Source organism: Varroa destructor, unplaced genomic scaffold, assembly GCF_002443255.2.
Source record: "Varroa destructor unplaced genomic scaffold, Vdes_3.0 BEIS01000001.1, whole genome shotgun sequence".
Taxonomy (NCBI): Eukaryota; Metazoa; Arthropoda; class Arachnida; order Mesostigmata; family Varroidae; genus Varroa; species Varroa destructor.
Genome location: NW_019211454.1, coordinates 69,650,106 through 69,672,543, shown reverse-complemented (window position 1 = coordinate 69,672,543; position 22,438 = coordinate 69,650,106). Strand labels below are relative to the sequence as shown.

At 38.7% G+C, this 22,438-nt stretch overlaps 1 protein-coding gene across 6 annotated transcripts; it reads left to right on the top strand.

The window, feature by feature from the left end:
- Nucleotides 1-5,255: 5,255 nt before the first annotated feature.
- Nucleotides 5,256-22,325, top strand: LOC111255511 (sodium-coupled monocarboxylate transporter 1-like). Of its 6 annotated transcripts, none has more exons than XM_022817552.2 (14): nucleotides 5,257-5,577; nucleotides 5,982-6,338; nucleotides 8,886-9,087; nucleotides 9,263-9,328; nucleotides 11,352-11,471; nucleotides 12,324-12,478; nucleotides 15,732-15,895; nucleotides 16,128-16,266; nucleotides 16,739-16,911; nucleotides 17,279-17,433; nucleotides 18,973-19,115; nucleotides 19,639-19,780; nucleotides 21,159-21,260; nucleotides 21,380-22,325. In XM_022817552.2, the coding sequence occupies exons 2-14, from the start codon at nucleotides 6,106-6,108 to the stop codon at nucleotides 21,575-21,577; spliced, it is 1,992 nt and encodes a 663-aa protein (XP_022673287.1). In that variant the 5' UTR covers nucleotides 5,257-5,577; nucleotides 5,982-6,105; the 3' UTR covers nucleotides 21,578-22,325. The 6 variants fall into 6 exon arrangements, 5 of the variants coding, with proteins under 5 accessions (XP_022673287.1, XP_022673286.1, XP_086837962.1 ...); XM_022817551.2 differs by having other exon boundaries at nucleotides 5,808-6,338; XM_086981836.1 differs by adding an exon at nucleotides 7,697-7,859 and having other exon boundaries at nucleotides 5,257-6,338.
- The last annotated feature ends 113 nt before the right edge of the window (nucleotides 22,326-22,438 follow it).

Genomic DNA, 22,438 nt, shown 5'->3' with positions numbered 1-22,438 from the left:
AACGTAGACTTTAAATAGTAATAATAAAATAAATAAGACTTATAATAGATTGAAGTCTAGCTTTAATTAGAAACTAACTATGATTATTTATATTAATAAATTCTATCGTATTTACGTAAAAGCTCACAAAGCTAACTATATCAATAAAATGCTGCTACTTCAAACCCTTATTTATATAATTTCTATATGTATCAAGTTACGTAACTTATCCCAAGTAAAACGTGAGCTATTATGGTACTGTCAACGAAAAACAGTCCCATACTCAATACTAAATCCTAACACCAATTCAGATTCTTTTTTATTTAAATCAAAAGAAGCTTGTTGCAATTTATTAAATCGTACTAGAAGGATTTGTTACATTAGAGATACTAGTATCTTATTCAAATTTGAAAATCAGTTCATATATATATATATATAAAAGAGAAAAGAGGGAGAGTGCTAAAGTATGATGTTTACGCAATGGCAGCTTTCGGCGTAGGAGTACCATCAAAGACCAATGCTTTGCGCTACTATTCAATGACCAACTGAATATAAATCAATCTTTGCCGGTCCCTATTACCGCCTTGGCACAGCGGAATGATTATAAAAGACTAATTATAAACTTATTGCACTTCGTACTTGTTCGGCCCGTTCGTCACTAACTTGCTTGCGTACGAGATAGCTTCGACTGATTTCTCTTTTATTTAATCAGGAACGCTTTTCGGTAATACGGAAAGTAAAAGCGGGCTTGGGTTATCACCTTGTTCCAGGCTGGCTGTCTGTGTGAAGAGCTGAAATTTGACTATTTTGTCGTCGATGGTTAGTCTCCTATAGGGTCGGAACAAGAAGATTGAGCACATTGACAAAGACGTCCACCTTGGCCATTTTAAGGGGTTGTCTACACGACAAAGCTTAGGGCTTGATAGGCCGCACAGGCGCAACTTGGACACCGAAATCTATCGACATCAGTATGTGGGCATGAATACATGCGCCTTTTAGCTGAGAATGATGTTTTCCTTGAAATTTTATCACTGATTATAGCTGTCGCAAATGTATTGATGACCGAATTTCTTCGGTATTGACGTGGGTTTGACGCGAGCATGTCTAGAAGGACCGTAGGGCGGTTATAGGGTCCGGCTGGTCAAGACTGGCGTTGAAATCGCCGGCGATGTCCAGCGAAGAAGCAGAATAAGAAAATAACGTTGCCAGACCAATGACGAGTTTTCTCACCAGTAGGTAAGCAGATTTTGAACTAGCCAGTCTAACATAGGCCGGCTACTGACCTTAGTCGCTGGCCATGCAAGGGAATGATGTTATTCTCCACTGTGCACGAAATGATGCCGCCTATCTTAGGATTATAAAAAAATAGAGATTGGTCCATTTGGGCGATCTGGCCCATTGCTCTTCATTAATAAATAATAACGCGGTGTATTAAAAGGGCTGGCTTCCTCGTTCTTCTTTAGCACTGACATGTGTATACTGTCCAGGGTTTCCGGGGAAATATACGTCACAATTGCAGTCCTTCACAGTCGCACTGGGTAATCCTCAGCGTCTCGTCAAGCTCCGGCCTTGCTGCAAGTTCCGTAATGGACCTCGCAAGCTGTCGCGGTGATTCACGGTGTCATCATATTCGGGAGACTCTCTAGTCGTCAGTACTGCCAGAGCCTGCTTAATGAAATTCTCGACCATTAAAACGGGTGGGTTCGCCAATTCGCCTTGGTACTGCTTATCCCAACGGTGGGTCTTCAACAGTAGCTTCGCTTAGCGGCGGCTTGTCCTCTCGAAGCGGCCCCAGCTGCAGGAGCGTACGGTTCTAAGGGTTGGCTGGATTTGCTGCTATCGACGGCCCTTAACTGAACATCGTCTGGGTCCTGCCTCTTTCGGTTGTCAGAATCTTCACGCTCAAAAAAGGCCCCATATTTCTGATAATTTAAACAACTATGAATTATTGTAAACCTTACAAATTTAGGTATAACATGTGTCCTAAGCAGTCTTAAGAGTAAAGCATACTCCAATGTACATACATACGTGAAAACCACTTCCTATATGAATCTACTAAAAATATATTTCTCTGTTTGAAAATTTGAAAAACTTTCAAAATACATTGAGTACGTCTTTGAATAGCTTAGGCACTTAAAAAATTGAAACGGACTTATGTAGCCATGCAGAAGGCTGGTTCTACTCTTTGCATACGTACTAGTTGTCTGACACATAGTTTTTCAAAGAAAGAAGCGTTGAACTTCGCGATTAGTTAGGGCCCGAACATATTATAGTAACTTACACAACCGTGATAAAGGTGCTTGCATATGAAGGCGCTTCTTATATTCTAGAGGCGATAGAAAGCATTCTGGGTTTATCAACCCCAAAAGCAAAACTCAATCCATCTATCAAAAGAAAAACATGTTCACATTTTGAATGCTTGTGTGGCATATAGGACCGAGCATTGTAATTTGAATTGACGTGTTCTTAGAGGGCGGTTTACCTTTAAAGAATAGCAGACGAGGCTTTGTTTACGTGTGGTCGTGACGATTAAATGTCAAATTTATCCTTCACGCTGAGGTTTCAAAAAACGAGTTGTCACATAAGAAAACTAGAGCTTAACAACGAAGAGTACTTTATATACGAAATATGCAATACGGATTCGAAACACCAGGGATGTTTACGTCAAAGCACTGGCGACGCGTCAACTCTTCCCTTAACTTATATGACCTTAACTTCACGTAGCGGCGGGAGTAAATAAGCATCATACCATTCGATGAATACGCTCGAGGAGAGAGTTGTTTTTGAAAATTTCGCACGCAGTTAAATAAAAAACTTAACAGATCCTATAAATTCTGAAGGTCATCGAGCAAGATTCTGCAAAATTGCTGAGCCTAAAGAAAGATTTCCGTAGTCTATAAATGGCCTAAAAGCATGTCCCACATCCAGTAAAATTCAATAAAACTGGCTAATTGTCAACTAAAAACATCTTTTTACAAAAAAAAAAGCTATTTAGGCTAAATTTCCGCATTTTCATTTTACAGATGCTGCACGAAACGCGCACTTAGCTTACTTAGATGCATAGCCAAAGTTACAATGGTAGCAGCAAAGCCTACTCGTGCGAACCCCAGTCTTCAAACGTATATGCTAACAAAGAAAAAATATATACATTTATAAAGTGATCTTTGAAGCCCTACACTTCCATCGTTCTTTGTATGGTAATAGGCAAAACGAAAAATAAAATGGTCTATTATATAGGTGATTATAATACTATATTAGCTTTAAGTACTGTAGTCTCAAATTCAGGATCGAACGGACTTTATAATTGCGTTCGAATAGCATTATGATGATTCATATACTGTATACTTTATAAACATATAATGGCCTCACGTAGCGTTTGTGGTCGAAGTTTTCGATGTCGTTGTTACGTCATGGCGACGACCAGCTATTGCGTAGAAAAACATTTAGCTAGTTGTTATGCAGCTTTGTGTTTGAAGTATATTTGCTCACTCAAGCTTACTCTGTCGTGTCAATAGGCATATCGAGACAAGCTTAGTGTGTTTGTTACTTCCTAGAAAGACAGTAAACGTTTCCATCAACTCGAGAACTGAGCTATGGAATTGTAAATAGTATGAATTTATATATTAACAAAGGCCCATACATTTAAATAAGAAGTTATAAGGTTTGCGCCACGCTGACATTGCAGTATCGAACTGGGCCAAAGATGGCTGCAAACGTCATCTTCTAGTTACTGACCGGCTTTGACTGTGACGGAAAAATACGTCGAATCCTTTGACGAATCAACGGCGCTGTTTACTGGACTGAACAACTGTTCAACCTGTAAACTTATTGAGAAATGGTTTCTTTGAAGAACTTAATTGTCAACTGTCTTGTAAATGTCCGTTTCTACTCGTTTCCCGTTGAACTTGTTTTCTAAACTAAATACCTTCACGTCTGCATAGGTCTGAAAATCAAGGTGGAAGATTTTTCCGAAGGATCACACGAGTCAAAATTGAAGAATGGAGATTTCATTACATAACGAGTTACTTATAAAAATTATAGGTTAAATAAATATGACGGATAACATGGTCCTGCAGAATGAGACAAGCCTTTCCTTTTCAAGGAAAGCAAGTGACCTGAAGGTTCCTACTGACCGCTTAATGGTAGCTAGTTGATCTTTCGTGCAGTGAAAATGATTCTAGCGTATATAGTAGAAATAATGTGATCATTCACAGATGTTGTGTGTAGCTATATGTAGTATTTCATATATCAGAAAGGCTAGTTAAATAGCAACATTGAAGACAAGCCAGAATAGGTTTTCGTGAATCCATAATCTACATAAAGCTGGAATTGTGAGATCAACCATTTATGAAAGCTAACTCACAAGTGTTACTGTATGTGAGGATTACTCTTACATACGTTTCTCTGTAACCTGTTGTCACTGCCTACAGGACGCCATCTACGCTCAGGCATTGTCCAAATCAAACGGACTCACATGCTTCATTATTAATTTTACCACATGCAATCACTTTGCAAGCTTCTTCATTTTGTCAAAGTAAGAGTTCTGCCTATAATTCGCGTTCAGCCGGTCAGATGATAGCATTTCAACGTTTTACTAAATCTGAATAACAATACATGGGACTTTGAATGTACAGATTTTTTTTTAATATTTTTACCAGTTACGCATTCTTGCCACAGGACATATATACTTCTGCTTTGTAGAATATGGTGTATATTGCTGTGTCATACTGGATTCTATTGAATTTACAGTCATTTACCCTCAATAACGGTCGTTCCTTCATCTCAACTGCCTACATCCCTGTGGCCCTGTTGTAGGCGTAAGAGTACACGTACGTCCGCAAGCACCAGGATGCGTACACACACAGGTAGTTTACCCGATTTTCATATAGCGACAGTTTTTAACGCTGTCACCCATCCACTCGTTATTGTCCTGATTCATATTTTTAGCTGCTATGCAAGTTGTCACTTTTCGGAGACTAACAAAGGAGCTCAATAGGACGGACGATATCCCCGTGATAGCTTAGATGATAACGTATTTGCCTGCTAATAGTAGGGTTTGATGGGATGTCTAATGGCGATGCCGGACGTAAAACTCGAGAGATAGGAAGGATGGACAGAGAGATTTTTAGAGAAAGAGAAAGAGAGAAGGAGAGGGTGTGTATGTGTGTGTGTGTGTGTGTGTGTGTGAGAGAGAGAGAGAGAGAGAGAGAGGAGACTTTAGTCTAAGCCCTCTGGATTGCTTCGAAAAATTTCTACTAGCGACAATATTTCTGTATCATTACATCAGCTGTGTGTCTCGTGTTGATTCAATATCGCCTGCGTTCGTCGCTCAGGCAAGAATGAGACCGTACAACACCCTCTCGCAAAAGAGAGATATAATTGCTATGCGTGCCAGTTCAGGCGAAAGGCCTATCCTTCTACTTTACTACCCAGTTTACCGGTACTAGACTATCTAGTTACAAGAGACCACGACGGGAAAAGGATCAATGGTCGCTTTATTTTTACTCAGTTCGTATGCGTCCTTCACGGTATTGCCATGGTGTCCGATAGGCTCGTAGCTTTGCCCTAGGATACCAGATGAGAACTACATCAGCCTAAGTGAGTCTACAGTTAAAAGCTTCGCGATGCTGTTAATCGCCTAGAGCAGGGCGTATCTGCTAAACTACGTACCAAACCCAAAGCAGTGTAAAACTTGTCAGAAGATTTTACTCTCCCATTCCCCCTCCATTTCTTTCCTCCTATGTCTGCCCTTAATAAGGATTTTTCTAACACTAAACCGTACAAACTGTCTTGAATGCCTTTCATCCGCAACCAATGTTGTTGCTAAGTCGCCTGTGTCTTCAGTTGCGAGAACTTCTTGTAATGCGATTGCTGAGAGAAGAACCTGACGTATAGAGACAGCCTCTTAGCTATCAGATGACCGAAAAGGCAAAGCTGAGGTGAGCGGAATCGGTCACAAGTGCTGAGTCCGATCTCATTTGACGTGCTATGATCTTATGTAGACGCACTATCTACATCAATGGTTGGTGCAGCCTGTTGAAGTAATTTCCGCAAACGGAGCGACCGACGAAGTGGACGAAATTAGCAGATCATCAATTCGCGTTGGTGGTTCTTCTTCTTCTAATCATGCAGTACAAGATGGGTATTCCGGGTCCTCTAGAAGGCTCGACAGCATCTTCTCTAATCAGTTCAACTGAGGCCAATGATATCGCATCTGCAGACAGCTTGGTGTCTCGCTTCGGACCGTGGGACTATGTCGTTTTCGTAGGGGCGCTCTTGGTGTCCGCCTTAATCGGCTTGTACTACGCTTGCTCAGGGGGCAAACAAAGAACTACCTCAGAGATGCTTCTCGGAAACCGGTACGATATTGTTTATGATTCAGTATTTGAATTCTGTAATTCGGCTACTATCACTATTTGAATTAGTGCATTGAAAGAACTGCTAGGACTATTCGGTATCTCTGGTGGAACTCGTGGATATATATCCAGGAGATACTGTAAGTACACATTATACTGAGATATGCGGTCAAAACAAGAAAAGTTAATGTTCCATATTTTTTAAACATTTCCCCTGAAAATCTAAAATTATAGGGAAAAAAAATGTGTGAGATACCTCCGTGGAAGGTTAATCTTATTATCACTATTATCCTTATCTTATTATTATGTACTACTTCTAATCATAATTAGAGGTAGGTGTTCAGCGAGTCTGCTGGCGTATTAGATCAGTCCATAGCAGTCAAGAAAAATTGTTTGTTATTTCTTCCGTGTGTTTTGTGTTACGTCAACTCTGACAGCCAACCAGCAGCAGCAGAACAACACAGCTGCCAGCTTCTGTCTCACTAACGTGCGCATCATTAATTGTACTGTTTTTTTTTTTTTTTTTTTACTGTATTGTGGTATTTTCCTTCCTCAGAACGTTCTAAGTTCCAATGTGAGAAATGATGATGACACATCATAAGGGCTGCGTCTACAATTGGGACCAATTTTTTTTAACTTTCAAGAATATAAAATACTCGAATATATATATATATATACGATTAATTTTTAATTATTTTACTTCCAGCTAACGTACGCTACAATACATAATACAATACAACAAAGATAAAAAAAATATATTAATCTGAAGTACTACGACAATTTATAGGATTCTGTTACTTTGGTGATTACCTATTCATTTGGGTTTAGATTTGAACGATTGTCAAGACTTCAAATTAATAATAAAAGATAACAAAAATCTCTTGCGGCTGCAAATGTCTAGCGAATACGATGGAATTGTATTTTTGCCAACATTATGTGAAGTCGTAATCTGCCGTGCAACTGAAGTGGTGTAACTCGTATCTTCAATTTTGAATGTTCTTATAATAGTAATATGATTACATTAGAGCTTAAGTAAGAGCTTAAGGCTTATATTGACCAGTGGCATCCACTCTCCGATTTAACCATAAACGATTATTGTAGAGGATCCGTTACAATTGAAGGCAAGCCAAAGTCATTTTTGCTTTTATTTTTACTAAATTTTTTAGTTAATTTGATTGAAGCGAACAAGCATTATGGTTGCATCTAACCGCCAACAGCTGCTTACTTTTAAATTAATCGACTTTTATTAAACTCGTTTTTATTTACCTTCGCAACAAGTTTTCCAATAGAATTGACATCTTAATTATCTGATTTTCGGAGTTTCATGATGAAGCGAGTCATCTCTACTGCTGTCGTTTCAGGATTGAACTTACATTCGTAAGCTACCTGAATTTTCGAGTCTTTCATGGTTCACTGCACCTTGCTCGTTAAAAGCCCGACCGACAGAGCGCGATCCGAAAGCATCTGTGGGATTGAAATTTCCCTAATTTCGTCTCGTGGTGCAAATCTTATCATAGTCTTTAGGTAAATGCGGCTGAAATCTGTATGTAAGGGTCTGTAAAAAGCCGAATGAATTGTAACCAAAACTGCTTTATCGCCGGTCCCTTCACCCAGCCCGTTTTACCTTCATCCCGGACAAATGTGGGCTTCTAAACCGATTGGGGATACTGTATGTCTTCGTTTTTCTCAAAGAGGCGTAGAACAAGCGTACGAGTTGCAATTTCACCAAGAATTGAATTGCTTTAGCTAACTTTCAAGCGCTCGCCCGGTTCTCCCATGACTACCAGAGCTCAGAAAATTGAACAGAAATAGACTCAAATTTTTCAGTGGTAGCGGACGTGACATGATGAAAATCTCTGATAAACGTCCAGCAACCGGCTGCAGATGCAACTGTGGGTGGTCAGGATTATTTGAAATAGCCTTGCCAGAAGCATCGCCTCCGTTGGAACGCAGGTTGTATGATCAGGACTGATTCATCAGATATTGTAACTTGTGCAATATTATTGAACGATTGCACTTGGGGCTTGTTTATATTTACAGGCAAAATCTTTTTTTTTTGGGATAGTAACTTAGACCGCGATTGAAGTAATGCTGGTAAGATGGTGCGATGGTAAGATTAGAATTATCTAAATATTGACTGCTACTTTTTGGGTGATATCTCATGATAACAAATGTCGTGCTGATCCACTACGAGTATAGGCATCAGCTTGCGTCCGTATATTTTCGACGAAGACATTTTTTCTACCTTTCGATGGTATTTTCTCGCCTAATCCAGTAGGTGGCACAGATTTACTTATGCCCTATTTGCTACTGGTGATGGTTAAAATTAGAATAAGCGCCGAAACGGGGTTACCTAAGTGACAGGGAAATCACACAAGTATTCTAGGTAATCTGACGAAAAACTATGCTTAATTTGAAACTTCTATAGGTTGCTTTGTTTTCTAACAATTTTACAGAAGCCCTATAAACAAACGCATTATTTTACAATGTGAATCTTATTAGTAAAATGAATAATAATAACTAGTATAATTTACTAATTAATATAATTAGATCGCTGCCGGTGTTTCCTGTTTCACTTTCGATCCTGGCCTCGTTCTTGTCTGCTATTACAATTCTCGGAACAGCTACGGAAATGTATCGCTTCGGAACTCAGTATATGCTCATTATATTAAGCTATTTCATCGTTATTCCGTCAGCTGCTTATCTGTATATGCCCGTCTTCTACCGTTTGGAGCTGACCAGCGCACACGAAGTAAGCATTACTGCTTGATCGCTGATTGATGACTATGATCGAAAATGTAGATTAAATCTAATAGTTATTAAACCTTCTCACGATTTCCACTTGCTCGTCAAGCAGTAGATATTAAAAACCAAAATCTTATAAAAACTTGTTCGTTCTAATTCGTATATCTTATATTTCGTTTCAGTACCTGGAACGTCGGTTTAGCAAAACCTGTCGAATGCTAGCGACGTTGATCTTTTCAATTCAAATGGTACGTCTAATTTTCTTCCATAATAATAATAATAATAATAATAATAATAATAATAATAATAATGATCCTTATTAAATTAAGATAATATCTATTTAACAGAAGATGTGCGTATATATATATATATATCCTCCATCCTCCAATGTAACAGCAGAGACGAACTGCACCATTTGTGTGTCCGTCAAGTAAACTTCGAAAATTAATTGACAACAAAAAAAATCATTGGCACACGTCGTCGTATAAAAAAAAACGAAGCATTTAAACATAGACATGACTCAATAATTGTCGTTTAGTTAGGATAATCACTTAGTTAATTGTATAGAAGCAATGCCCTAGGATAAAAACGTAATATGGTATTTATTGTAACACGGCAAAGTAATAATTTAGGCATATATACAGCGCATCGCCTAAAAAAATTTTAGAAAGCCAACAATGTTTACCAACAACATGTTACAGAGAAGATTTGGTTAATATATATATATATATGTATATAAAATCTTATAGCAAGTCTCAGAGCTACTGCTTTTTTTAAAAATTTTTTTAAATCATCGGATACTACGTGGACTATACGATGTTGTTATAAAGACCTACAGGACAACACTGGATAAACGCAATAAATTAAATTTTTACACCTGTTCAAGTATACGAGTAAACAAAACAAACTAGCATATACAAAACTGTCGCGTTATTCGTCACAACGATATACACACAAACGAGATTGGGTCAAACAAATTGGGATGGGAATTCGTCTCGTGAAATTAAGGTATGAATAGGGTTGCCTAGATACAGGTATAATATAGAGTTATTTTAAATAGCCTTTGCTAACTATACATTTCATATTAGATTAGTTCTTTCAATGACAGGTGATCAGTCGCAGTGCAAGGAAAAGCCAAGAAGCGCTTAAAGCCGTTCCATATATTAGGGGGCGACTTAGTTAGAATTTCGAAACTTGGAATAATTTAGAAATCGCCTGACCTATGGGTAGACATTACAAACATCCTCCAATGTAACAGCAGAGACGAACTGCACCACTTGTGTGTCCATCAAGTAAACCTCGAAAATTAATTGACAACAAAAAAAATCATTGGCACACGTCGTCGTATAAAAAAAAACGAAGCATTTAAACATAGACATGACTCAATAATTGTCGTTTAGTAACGATAATCACTTAGTTAATTGTATAGAAGCAATGCCCTAGGATAAAAACGTAATATGGTATTTATTGTAATACGGCAAAGTAATAATTTAGGCATATATACAGCGCATCGCCTAAAAAAATTTTAGAAAGCCAACAATGTTTACCAACAACATGTTACAGAGAAGATTTGGGTTAATCATCCATCACTACCTAAGATAAGCGCTGTTTCCGCAAAAGCATACACCTTTGGATACATACAAGCGTCTCTGACGCGTTAAGCCTGCGTTGTTTGTTTGTCGTGTTGAAAATCTCATATTTTCATTGTGGGTACCGGCTGGTCAATACTTACAAAATATCATTTGGAGCAATACGCTGTCGCTGAAGATTCTTTTGCGTTATATCGCAATGACGGTTACTTTTTTTGATTCGCTTCCTGTACATAAATTACTTTATAGTTTCTGTGGCCTTTATACTATAAAGACACTATACAGCTAAATATCGACAAACAATATTGATTTGTTTCCTACATAGGCGTATACATTTCCTTTACCAGATACCATCAAAACACAACCATTGTTTCGGGCAACCTAGTATAAGCCGGGCACACGACGATACGGAGAGCTAGCTTAGATTAAAGATCGGCCACATGTTGCAATAACGTAAATCGTCCTACACTCCTTCCTGCTGGTAGAACGTAGGTGATTGACCACGTTACCTCACTGCGTTGTTAGACAAATCAAATGCAGCCGTTACTAAGCAGTTTTGTCTCAGGCAACGATAAACAGATGATCGTTAGTCGTTAAATGGTCAAGCACATTTGTACAGTAGGTGCTCTATTGAAAATGATGCTGTCTTAATGATAGTTGACCCCGATCGCTTTGTTTTCAGATTGTATATATGGCCATCGTCCTGTACGCCCCGTCTTTAGCGTTATCCCAGGTGACAGGTATCAGCGTCTGGACCTCGGTGTTGTCGATAGGCACCGTTTGCACCTTTTACACATCTATTGTAAGCTGTATTTTGCATGATGTCTATGTAACTTCACCGCGTACAACGTTCAGGTTGTGGTAAAAATGATGAATGCTTTTTATTAAATATATATTATTAAATTTATAATTATAAGAATACACCGGTATCAATTAAGGCTCGAGCCTAAATCACTCGAACGAGTAGCCATATATCCCACATTTTGTTTAATCCCGTATTCTAACCTAAAATAAATAAAACGCAACGATCCACCTTAGCTCCACATAAAAAATATTAGAGATAAGTGGTAAACTTTACGCGTTTCTGCTATTAGCTGTTGATGCGTTAGTAAACTGTACTCAATCGACTGTTATTGGGTACTGCGCTTCCTGCAGCAGAATCTTTTGTCCGATTGACGTCAATGCTTTGTATATTCATCCGAGCCCTAGTAAAGGAGCACTCTACTTCTAGCATCATTCCAGCTTGTTCGTTCGAGCGTTTTTCCACCACTTCAAATGAGTCGTCATATACGATTACAACGATAGACAATTCGTATTCTGAATTCTTCAGCTTCACACTGTTGAAGTCTTTGTTTTGTTTGAAGATTGTTTGTACAGCTGTAAAATATCATCGCGTTAATCAATTAGCCTGTTAGCGTTCCCACTCGTATGGGCGTTGTACTGTAAATATAGCTATATCTTTTGTTTTGGACAATTTTTATTCAAGATAAGAGCAGAAACTGAGATTTCGCTGCCCAAAATGCACAACGGTTTATGTTAGCTATGATAAGGAGTAAAGCCATTCCTTGAGGTGTTCTGATAATCTATATATATATATACTAGTACGTGAAATCTATAACTCAGCGGAACATCTTCTTCGTGCAATATATTTCAGGGAGGAATTAAAGCTGTAATTTGGACAGACGCATTTCAGATCGGAATAATGTACGCTTCCATTATGGCTGTAGTGATCAAGGGCTCCACGGACCTAGGAGGAATGGATAACGTCATCAAAACGGCCGCCATCCATGATCGGATCACATTTTTCAAGTGAGGAACACGGAAATCAATAGGCTCGTACGAAGAATCCTAGAAGAGCATTGAACCCTCCTTCAAATTGCGACTCAGATGAGTCATTAATGCCTCCTAAATGGCGTCTGTAGTTGAAAAGGCCACATAGAATGGGCGCACAGATTGGAACCACTGTGCTTCACGTATTTGGCGAGGATAACCAGTAAATAATGCTTCCGTCTGGTATCGGAATATTACCTTAACCTGACTGCATACTGGGTGGTTCGGTATTGAACATGAATTTCATATTTCAAGATGGCGCTATCTTATGACGACGACCCTGCGGCGTTTCGCGGAACCTTTTTTACATTCGAGATGTATTTCGACTCTTTGAATTCTGAACGTTGTTCACTCGAACACCGTCACCCGTGTTTTTAGCGCGTCGGTTCCAGTGAATTATGGAAATCTAACTGGCTGATTAATTCTGTCTGAGAACTGTAGCAGCGAAGGTAGCTTGTTGTATAAACCTGTGAAGAAACCTGTGTCTACTGCTAGAAGCGCCGTGAAGGACTGGTTCAAAAAATGGCAGGAAGTTACTTTTGAAATAAAAAATCCTTATTGTGGAAGATTCTCTGCGAAGATGAATAGCGAACAGTTCATATCTGTAGTAAAACTTGTGACGAAAACCGATTCATTTCAGAGTGCATGAGTATTAGCACTTAGGTCTGGTGTATGTAAAAGCTCACGCCGCATGATTTAAGCGAGAAGAAAAGCAGGAACGTGATGACGCTTCTTTATCGTCACCCTTACGTGACAATAGTGGCGCACTCCTGCATCGAATTTCGACGTATGATGAAAAATTAACCCTCTACGATAATCACAGACGGTTATATTGGTGGTGGGTGGATTCAACCGATCCTAAAGGAGATCACCTAAAGGAGGCAAATGTATAGCAATAACACCTTATAATGTCCGATCGGTGGCGGCTTATCGGCCAAATTACTAAATAGTAATTAGTTATTCTTGTTGGTCAACAGCGCTCGACCTCACTATGTAAGAATCACCGTGACGAGAATGCAGACTGTCCGTCATCAGATATCATTTTCACAAAGCACAAAATCTCAACAACGTTTTCATGGGAAAATTGTTCGTTAAAAATTAAGGTCAAGTTGTCTCTTAAGGCTTCGTAAGGTGCCGCAAACTTCCCTATAAATAGGTTACCATCGAAGTAACAATAATAATGCTACATGATACGATTGAAAATGAAAGAACTAAGCTTAGAGTTCTCAATGCTACAATTGATACTAAATTACCGGAAACATGGGTACAAAGTAATTATCATAGTGCATTACGAGAAACTAGAATTCAAATGCTATCTTTGACGTGGTTTTTCTGTTTAGTTCTTTTTCTAGTGTTCTACTCATCTAACGATGACCACTTACCTCATAGGCTAAAAGCGTTATAGGTTTTAGCTCCTAAACGTGAATTTTTTTTTAAGTTTGTATCCTAAACGTGAAGAATCTTCCTTTCGACCTGATGTTGCGCCAGGCATCCACTGTTAATTTTAGGTATGTTTCTACTCGGCGGTATCGAAGACCTTGACAAAACACATCAATTCCACTGAATCCACTGCTGATTTTCCACGTTTGATTGTCAGGCCCATTAATATGTTACTCTTCGACTTCGCTGTAGCAGTTGGGGCAACACGGCACATGCAGCGTCAAAGGGGCACGTGAACGTCATGACGTCGCCAACTTCTATTTTACCGATCGAACTCCTGTACGATAGAACCAATGATTGGCAGAGCGATACAGAACGCGAACAGTTTCGATCGCCCGGATTTGCAGTATTTTCAATTGATGTTTGGAAAAATTCGGCTGCATATCTCTTGTTAGAATCGCTACCATCAAACAACAGCCTCTATAAATCGGCTACATAATGCGAACACTAGCGACAAACGACAATAGCGACTGTAGCGGCGGTAACAGTTGCAATTTACATAGGCGTTATTTACTCCTTAATAACAGCCCATCTATAAACAACCCTGCTACGTTCTCAACTTGTTCCAAAAAGCCCGCCAGGCTGGTACACAAGATGGCCCTGTGTACCTGTACTCAGGTATTGACCATATCAATGACAACAACAACAGCAGCGTCGACTTGAATGAGAAGGCTTCTTCAAGGGTTCTCTCCCCTGCATCGCCTGGATGTGGTTACCAAAAGAACCTTGTTTATGAGGGTGCTCTGTTGCCCTCTGTTACTACCTTAAGCCTGGGATGTTCGGCCTTTTTTTTTTGACAAAATTGTAGCCAATACGCGCGTACACAGCAATTTGCCTTGCTATTGCCATCTGATTCGAATCTGCAGAACCTCAGACCCGTCGAGCGAAAGCAACACTTGGTTCGATATCCTATCATTTCACATAAAATGGGAATGATGGCCAATACAGTTGAGTTTTGGATTGAGAACATCACGGAGTTTCAGACTAGCCTCAAAGGCAAAAATAAAGGCCACGCGTAGCTATCAATACTACGGAGATACAGATATTCGCTTTTGGCGAGCGTATTCAACTTCACGTCGTAGGCTTTAAATTACCTAACGTGACAATCGCATGATCTCGATAGGTGACTTTAATTTCGACTGAGCACTGTCGGAATACCCAGCTACCTTATTACCTATACTGCTGTATTCGGTAAAAAAAATGTTTAAAGATGTACACACTCATGGATGCAAGGTACAACTCTGAAACCTTCTGCCTAGCTCTAATCATTTAGCCAAATATAATATAGTCTTAACAAACGCCGTACGTGCCGAAGATCTCTTCTATGATTCACCAATAATCCGCCTTGCAGATTCAAATAATCGTTGATACAAGTTATTTAGTTTCCAGCTGCCTTACTGAGATGTCTAATGGTGTCTTGACGCGGATGCCTCCGTAAGCTCACTGACTGATTCAGAAGATGACATCGTATTTGTTATTTTAGCCTAACTTAGCTCTACCTTTATGGTCGCATTTGAATATCTTAACGTAGATATTACCCCCCAATCGACAACGTATGATAGATTAATATGAAAAATACTGCTCTAGAAATGATGAATGAGTTTAACAACATTACGATGTAAATACTTTCTTTGGAAAATTTTGAATCAATCCCGAAGCAAGTTTTCCAAGGATTGAAACCGGCAATGAACTTATTTTTCTACACCTAGAAGGCTGCAATCACGGTCATATGTACAACAACGATAAATTTCATGGGTAACCTGTCTAAATACATTTTCTCGCCGTTCTTCAGCTTCAACCCGGATCCTACCGACAGGCACACGGTTTGGGGCCTGATCATCGGCTGTAACTTTACCTGGCTTTCAATTTACGGTACTTCTCAAGCAATGGTGCAGCGTTATTTAACTTTATCGTCTGAGGAAAAAGCTCGACGGGCCATATGGCTTAATTTACCCGGTAATAGTTATTCTCATAATACATAGTGTTGCAACAGGTTGATTATAGACAGCCCAAATTATTCTACAGCAGATAATTAGCTTGTGCAATGAAACCCTGTATCGCCGTCTAAGCGATTCGTTAATATATTCTTTTCTAACTCAACGTAAAGTTAAATCACAGAAATTGTTCTCATCGCTTTATATCAGTTAGACAATATGATTTAGAAATAAATATGGTTTAATTTTACTAGGTTTGGTGTTCCTGCTGTTCGTTTGCTCCCTAGCGGGGCTGGTGATGTTCGCCAAGTATCACAGCTGCGACCCCCTTCAGGCAAAACGCATTGTAGCTACCGATCAGCTTTTGCCACTTTTCGTTATGGACACGTTAGGGTTAGTATCTTGCGACAAACGGTTGAACGATATATCAAGCGCTTTCTTCGATTGTGTGCTATAGCCGCCATAGGGCCCTGTCTGCCTGATTTACGAGTGCTCTTCTCAAGGTCGAAATGATCTGTTTCGATATGATAGCAATCTACAGCTTTAATCCTTTATCCTTTCATCCTCATCTTTGATCGAGTAAAAAAAACCAAGGGGGGTTAGTTAGTTCGGTCCAGTAGACGTTTAATCCTTCGATTACCACGAAGATGTTTATCAGCACGATCAGATACATATTAAACATAGCCGCTTTTGGTACTTAGGACTATTGGGATACCCCGCTACCTCATTACATATACTGTTCCTTTCGGTAAAATGTGCAGAACGAAGACAGCTGAAACCCAGCTATAGCTATGATTCTTTGCAGATAAAATATTTGTCACAGGCATACGGACTAGTGGAATCATAACCTACCTTTTCCATGCAGCTTCTTTCCAGGGTTGCCTGGATTTTTTGTTTCAGGGATTTTCAGTGGGGCTTTGTCGACAGTCAGCTCAAGCGTCAACTCTTTAGCAACTGTTGCTCTAGAAGATGTCGTCAAAGGCTATTTAGAACGAGAACTGTCTGACCAGATGGCGACATGGGTGACCAAAGCATTCGGTATATTTTGCTATCTATGCACCTTTTTCGTTTTGCGTGCAGCAATATTGATGCTGTTCAATTACTATTCAGTTTTTTGTAGCAGTATTTTTAGATAGGCGCTAAATTTTATAACTAGAATGGATGACTGTTTTTCTTATGCGATAAAGATTTTTGAAGATACCCGTTTTGTCCTCTACAGGCGAATATGTGAATTATCACTTCGAATTAGAATCACTGGCTGTTTCACAAAAAAGTTTTTGCTGATTTTAATAGTCTTTACCTATGCCTGTCCCATGCTCAATTACATACCCTATGTTCACTATGTCGAATCTGATAATCTTAATGTACTACCGTTTCATCTGAATTTGCTGTTGCAACATCTCAGCGATTTTCTTCGGAGTTTTGGCCATTGCTTTGGTTTACGTCGCCCAGCAGCTTGGAAATGTTCTGCAAGCAGCTCTGGCCACCTTCGGTATCCTTGGTGGGCCCATACTTGGCGTCTTCACATTAGGAATATTTATACCTCAAGCTAATAAGCACGTAAGCTTTTGAGAAGTGTGGCGTTTACTGCAGGAGACAAACGCAGATAGCCTTGATTAGCTACGTGTCAATTATTCATAACTGACAACTGCAAATATATTAGTCATTTAAATTGAAATGAATGAATTTAAGACGGACTTTCTCTGGGTCTGTAGGCTAGGTCATAAGAAACTGCTGTAATGCTTATTATAAACAACTTCGCAGAAATGTACCTCATATGGCATATGTAGAGTTTTCTTGTGACTAGACGTATACCTGCGGTGTGTATTTTGAAGTTATATATACATATATTTTATAAAAAATTCGAATAATCTGAGACTGCATCTGTTTTTATAAATTGTGCTCAGATTTAATATCGTAGAGGAAAGGTTGTCTGCATTCAGTAGTGACAAATGTGTCGCCTGTTGACTCCGCTGCAGTTTTGCCCGCAATATTCAAATTAGGGTGTTCAATGGCTAAATTCGAATGTCGTTCGATAAGGGCTATTATTCTTTTTCCTTTAGTTTACTTAAACAAGTCAATATTTGCGCATCAAAACCATAATCTCAAATAATTTTTCGAATCTATTGGACCAGTAACCACTACTAACCCCCGACAATTAGGCTTTACTTATAGTTCATGGAATATATTCCAACCCGTGCACTCTTCAGATCGCAGACATTAAACTTAGCTTACCGTCCCGTCGAACATCCGGAACATACAGCAGAGAAAACAGTAGTAGACCGAATTAAAAAAAAAATAGGCGCGGTAGGTCGATTCAGCACTTAAAGCTGCAATCAAAACAACTAAGTGACTTGTAGATCTTACTGTTAAACAGGTCCTTATAGAACTGCAAATATTCAATTGAAAACGATATTTTCTTAAGCATCTACCCCGTACAGAGCACAGTATGTGATCTAGCGCGATAGAATCGACCATTCGGGATATGCAATTCTTTAAGAGGGCAACACATAACTTCTAACTGCTAATATGTGCGATATTTGAGCGTAGGTATTTTTCCGTTTAGAAAGAGACATTTGACAATTTAAGAGAAAACGTTTTTTTTTTTTCACAAAGTTTGTTGCTTTGGCGGAGATACTTATTAACGATATGTTCTCGCTCAAGTATAGCTTTTTTAAAAGTGATCAGAGCCCGTACAGGGAGAGCGCATGTTTTGGCTTCTAGGATAGGTTCCCCTGAAGTCTTCAGGACACACATTATGTTCAACCTGGAACTAAAATCACATATAAACATCGCATAATGTATTCGTACAAGATAACGTCTACGTTGAACGTACATAGATGGTCAAACATCAGTGGTCAAAGCTTAATTAAATAAATGTGCCGTACACGCTCACAGCTCAAAATGAATTCGTTGTGTCTGAAAACGAAATAAGAATAAAAAACACTGATCTGGGGCTTTTTTTGCCCGCAAACGCATCCTCTCACGTTTATTTGCGAATAATTTGGTATTCCCTTGGCTGAGCTGGCGATGAATTGTATTAAAATCAGTTCTTACCGTATCCTTGTAACATGTAACTTTTTCGGCTATGGTTTATAGGGCGCCGTAGTAGGTCTTTTGATATCACTGGCTCTCACTTTCTGGATTGGCATTGGAAACTTCATCTATAAGCCGCCCGTGTCGCCCGCTCCTATTTCGGTTGCTGGCTGTCCTACCTGGATCAACGCTACCTTACCTACACAGTTCGTATAGATCTATTATTTCGTATTAGTTTTTGATGAAAAAATAAATAGTTACCTTATTTGGCTTCATTGGGAAGCTTAACTGCGTAATGCTTCTAATAGCATTCATTGAAGATGTACCCGAATGTTCCAGTATTAGTATGGCTTCCTACAAGTTTGTAAGATACGTTCAGTTTCCACATTGCATAATTTTTTCCAAACCTATTCTCCTTCCAAGTGCATTAAATCGTATGGTAAACATAATTGTAATTTGTTATTTTGATCATTTTGACTGCCGGTAAAATAACAACGACAGAACGCTGCGCCGTTGAATGTTTCACAGTTGTTAAGCCTTACCTTTTTTGTTATGGGAACTGCGAGGTTTGGCAGTACTCAGATTTGAGTGTATATTTACGATAATATTTCTTCTTAGTAGCTTTAATTAATAATGTCACTGGCATGGTCATCTTCTAGCCTCCAACGCAATAGATAAGGCATAGTTAGGTTAGCAGGTATATTTAATTGTAACTATTGTTCTTATAAGGTTATCGTCATCCGCGACTGCAAAGGAGATCGTCTGGTTCTACCGAATCTCTTACGTATGGTACTCGATGATAGCGACACTGTTGGTCATTGTCGTTGGGTTACCGGTCTCTGTTTGCACTGGATGCACCATCCCAAAACAGGTCCATTTATATGAAATTCGTAGCTGACATTATCAACTATTATATATTTCGTTAGACAATGTTCTTCTTCGTTAGACATGCCGTATATGACAATTTTTAAGCAAAATTGACATTTGCCTTAAAGCCAATCAATACAATATGAGTCTCCCTTTTGCAGAAAGATTTAGGAATAGTATAAGAAAGTTGAGACCAATTTTAAGGTAACGGCAATATTAGTAATGTCGTTGTGCTTTTTTTCTGAGGGCTGTACACAATTCGCACTCCAGAAATCACAAGATCTCATTACAAAATGATCCGTAATATTTCTATGACGAGTCTGTTTTTCTCGGTTGTAAATTCAGCTCTTTCTTTTGTAATTTCCTCATATTGAGCAATACGATACTATATGCTAGTCCTTTGACAGCCAGAGAAAGACGAGGTCTCGTGGCTGGAAGGAGCTCAAATGTACTATGAACACTGAAGCACTTCAGGGCTTCGTACGCCTAAGGGGCATGCTTACAATATCGCTTTAGTCAACGATCCTTAAAATCAGACTGCAGGTGTGAGATGTCGCTTTAGCTGCAGGCAACCTGCGCCCGGAAATTCACCGAGCGGTCGAATCCGACACCCGTACCCATTATGTTTCGGAAAATTATTTAGAAACTGAATCATTGTATGCGCTTTTATGTCTAATGAAACACATTTAGAGAAAGGTATATTCGACCACTCATTCGTGATGCTATTGACCTTTCACAATGCCAGTTCGTCACTTTCTTTGTGTAGGATTTCAGATCGTCGATACGCATTTTGCCAAATTATATTACGGATAGGCCAAAATTTTATGCAAATATTGCATACTATGATATGAACGCGGCAAAACGCTTCAAGCGGAAAGCATTTTCAATTTCGACGACAATTGTTATGACGGTCAACTAGGCATTGCTACACCGATTGAAAATTTTATAACTAGCCTCAATGCACCTATGTCCTGACGTTGAATAGAATTGTATAGCGCGCGCGGGTGATCGGAAGCGCGCCGGCAGTAGGAATAGACGACATTCAGAGACACTTCTTTTTGTCCAACTTCAGGTAGGTGCGTTAAAACAGATCTCAGTGTGGCAACTACGACGAATGAATGAATGATTGAGTTCCAATCGACTGTTTGGAATCCGTAAAAATAAGTAGCACATCTGTGCATATCAGTAATGACAAGCCTTTGTAAGCTGAGATGCTTGTCGCCTATATAAAATTTTTCGCTTTTTCCAGTCGTTTTTTTAATGTCTGAAGTTATTAAATTCACATTAATAGTATCGAAAAAAATTGCATACTGCCTTTATCAATGATCTATTACAGTCTTATATATACTGCACAAAGACTGTTCTGTGTTCTTTGGATCTAGGTCGATGATCGGCTGATAAGTCCGCTATACAACCAGTTCATCAAAACGTTTGTACCGTTCGAACGATATAAGGAGAAGCTTCTGACCTCGCAGGGAAAAGAGGTAAAAAATGTAGAAATGTTCGATTTCTTCTTATTCGTAAGTTGGCTTCGTACCAGATTACAGAAACAACTTATTACTTTCTAGTTACAAGATGTATTTGTCTATATTTGGTTGTTTAGGGCGGTGATGATATGAAAATGGTGCCAGTAAACAAATCCCTAAATGTTTCGATGAGCGGAACATTGAATGCTGTTTTTGATCACCGACTTGAAAATATGGACTTTACTCTGAGACGGAACAACAGCGAAAGCAGTCGTCTTAAATATGCAAACACGAACAATTATGCCGACTGCGGCCATATATCTTCGCATATGTAGTTAAAAAGTTCAACTTTCTCTGACGTTCTGCGTCAGTTCTCTATGGTCAAGTGACTTCAGTGCACGTCGAAGAACTAACCTTCCTGGCGTGATCAAAACATCTAGTCTAAACGCATAATCAAGACAGAGACAGGCTCTGGCTGAACAAACGATTGCCACCGAACATTTCTAATAAGATGAAAAAAGAATTTCCTATAGATATCATGGTCGTTTTAGTACATTACATTCAAAAAAAATCTGCTTTCTAAGTATATTTGTGCTTATATATATATATAATTTAGTATTAGTTTGCAAAATGTACGGTAATGCAATAGACTTTAGATCTGATACACAATCAGAAAGTAATGTGAGTTCTCTTTTTAAAAATCTGTTTCGATCTTGTCCATTGGAGAAGCTATTCTCGTTTATTTTAACCGCTTTGTTCACTGAAGTTATGCTACTGTAGTCGGCGTCGCTATCTCTAGGTGAGTTGAGCATACGTGGTACAGCTCAAAAGCTGGTAGAATTTGCTACATGAAGATAGGAAAACATCAAATCTACATATATATATATATATATATATATATATATATACTTGCGAATTACACCATTATCGCAGGATTACACTCTTATTGTGTGTTATAAAAAAAATAAAGTGTTTTTACATTAAATCAAATGTTCGTACAGATTAATTGTAACAGATAACTGTATTCATAGATGCAACATATCGTAATTGACTTCGATCTATTGTTTAAAAATAAAATTCTATCCGTTAAGAACTCCGAGTCATTGTTACAGTTAAAACAAATAATTATATACAAAATAATATAAGATTTTTTAAATAGAAATTGAATAGAAAATTTGTTAGTGCAAAACGGCATT

Excerpts from the sequence above, each read along its gene's own strand:
- LOC111255511 (XM_022817552.2), top strand. The coding sequence starts at position 6,106 with ATGCAGTACAAGATGGGTATTCCGGGTCCTCTAGAAGGCTCGACAGCA. Across the intron at positions 9,329-11,351 it reads TGATCTTTTCAATTCAAATG|ATTGTATATATGGCCATCGT; the intron begins GTACGTCTAATT and ends CTTTGTTTTCAG. Across the intron at positions 16,912-17,278 it reads ATGGGTGACCAAAGCATTCG|CGATTTTCTTCGGAGTTTTG; the intron begins GTATATTTTGCT and ends GCAACATCTCAG.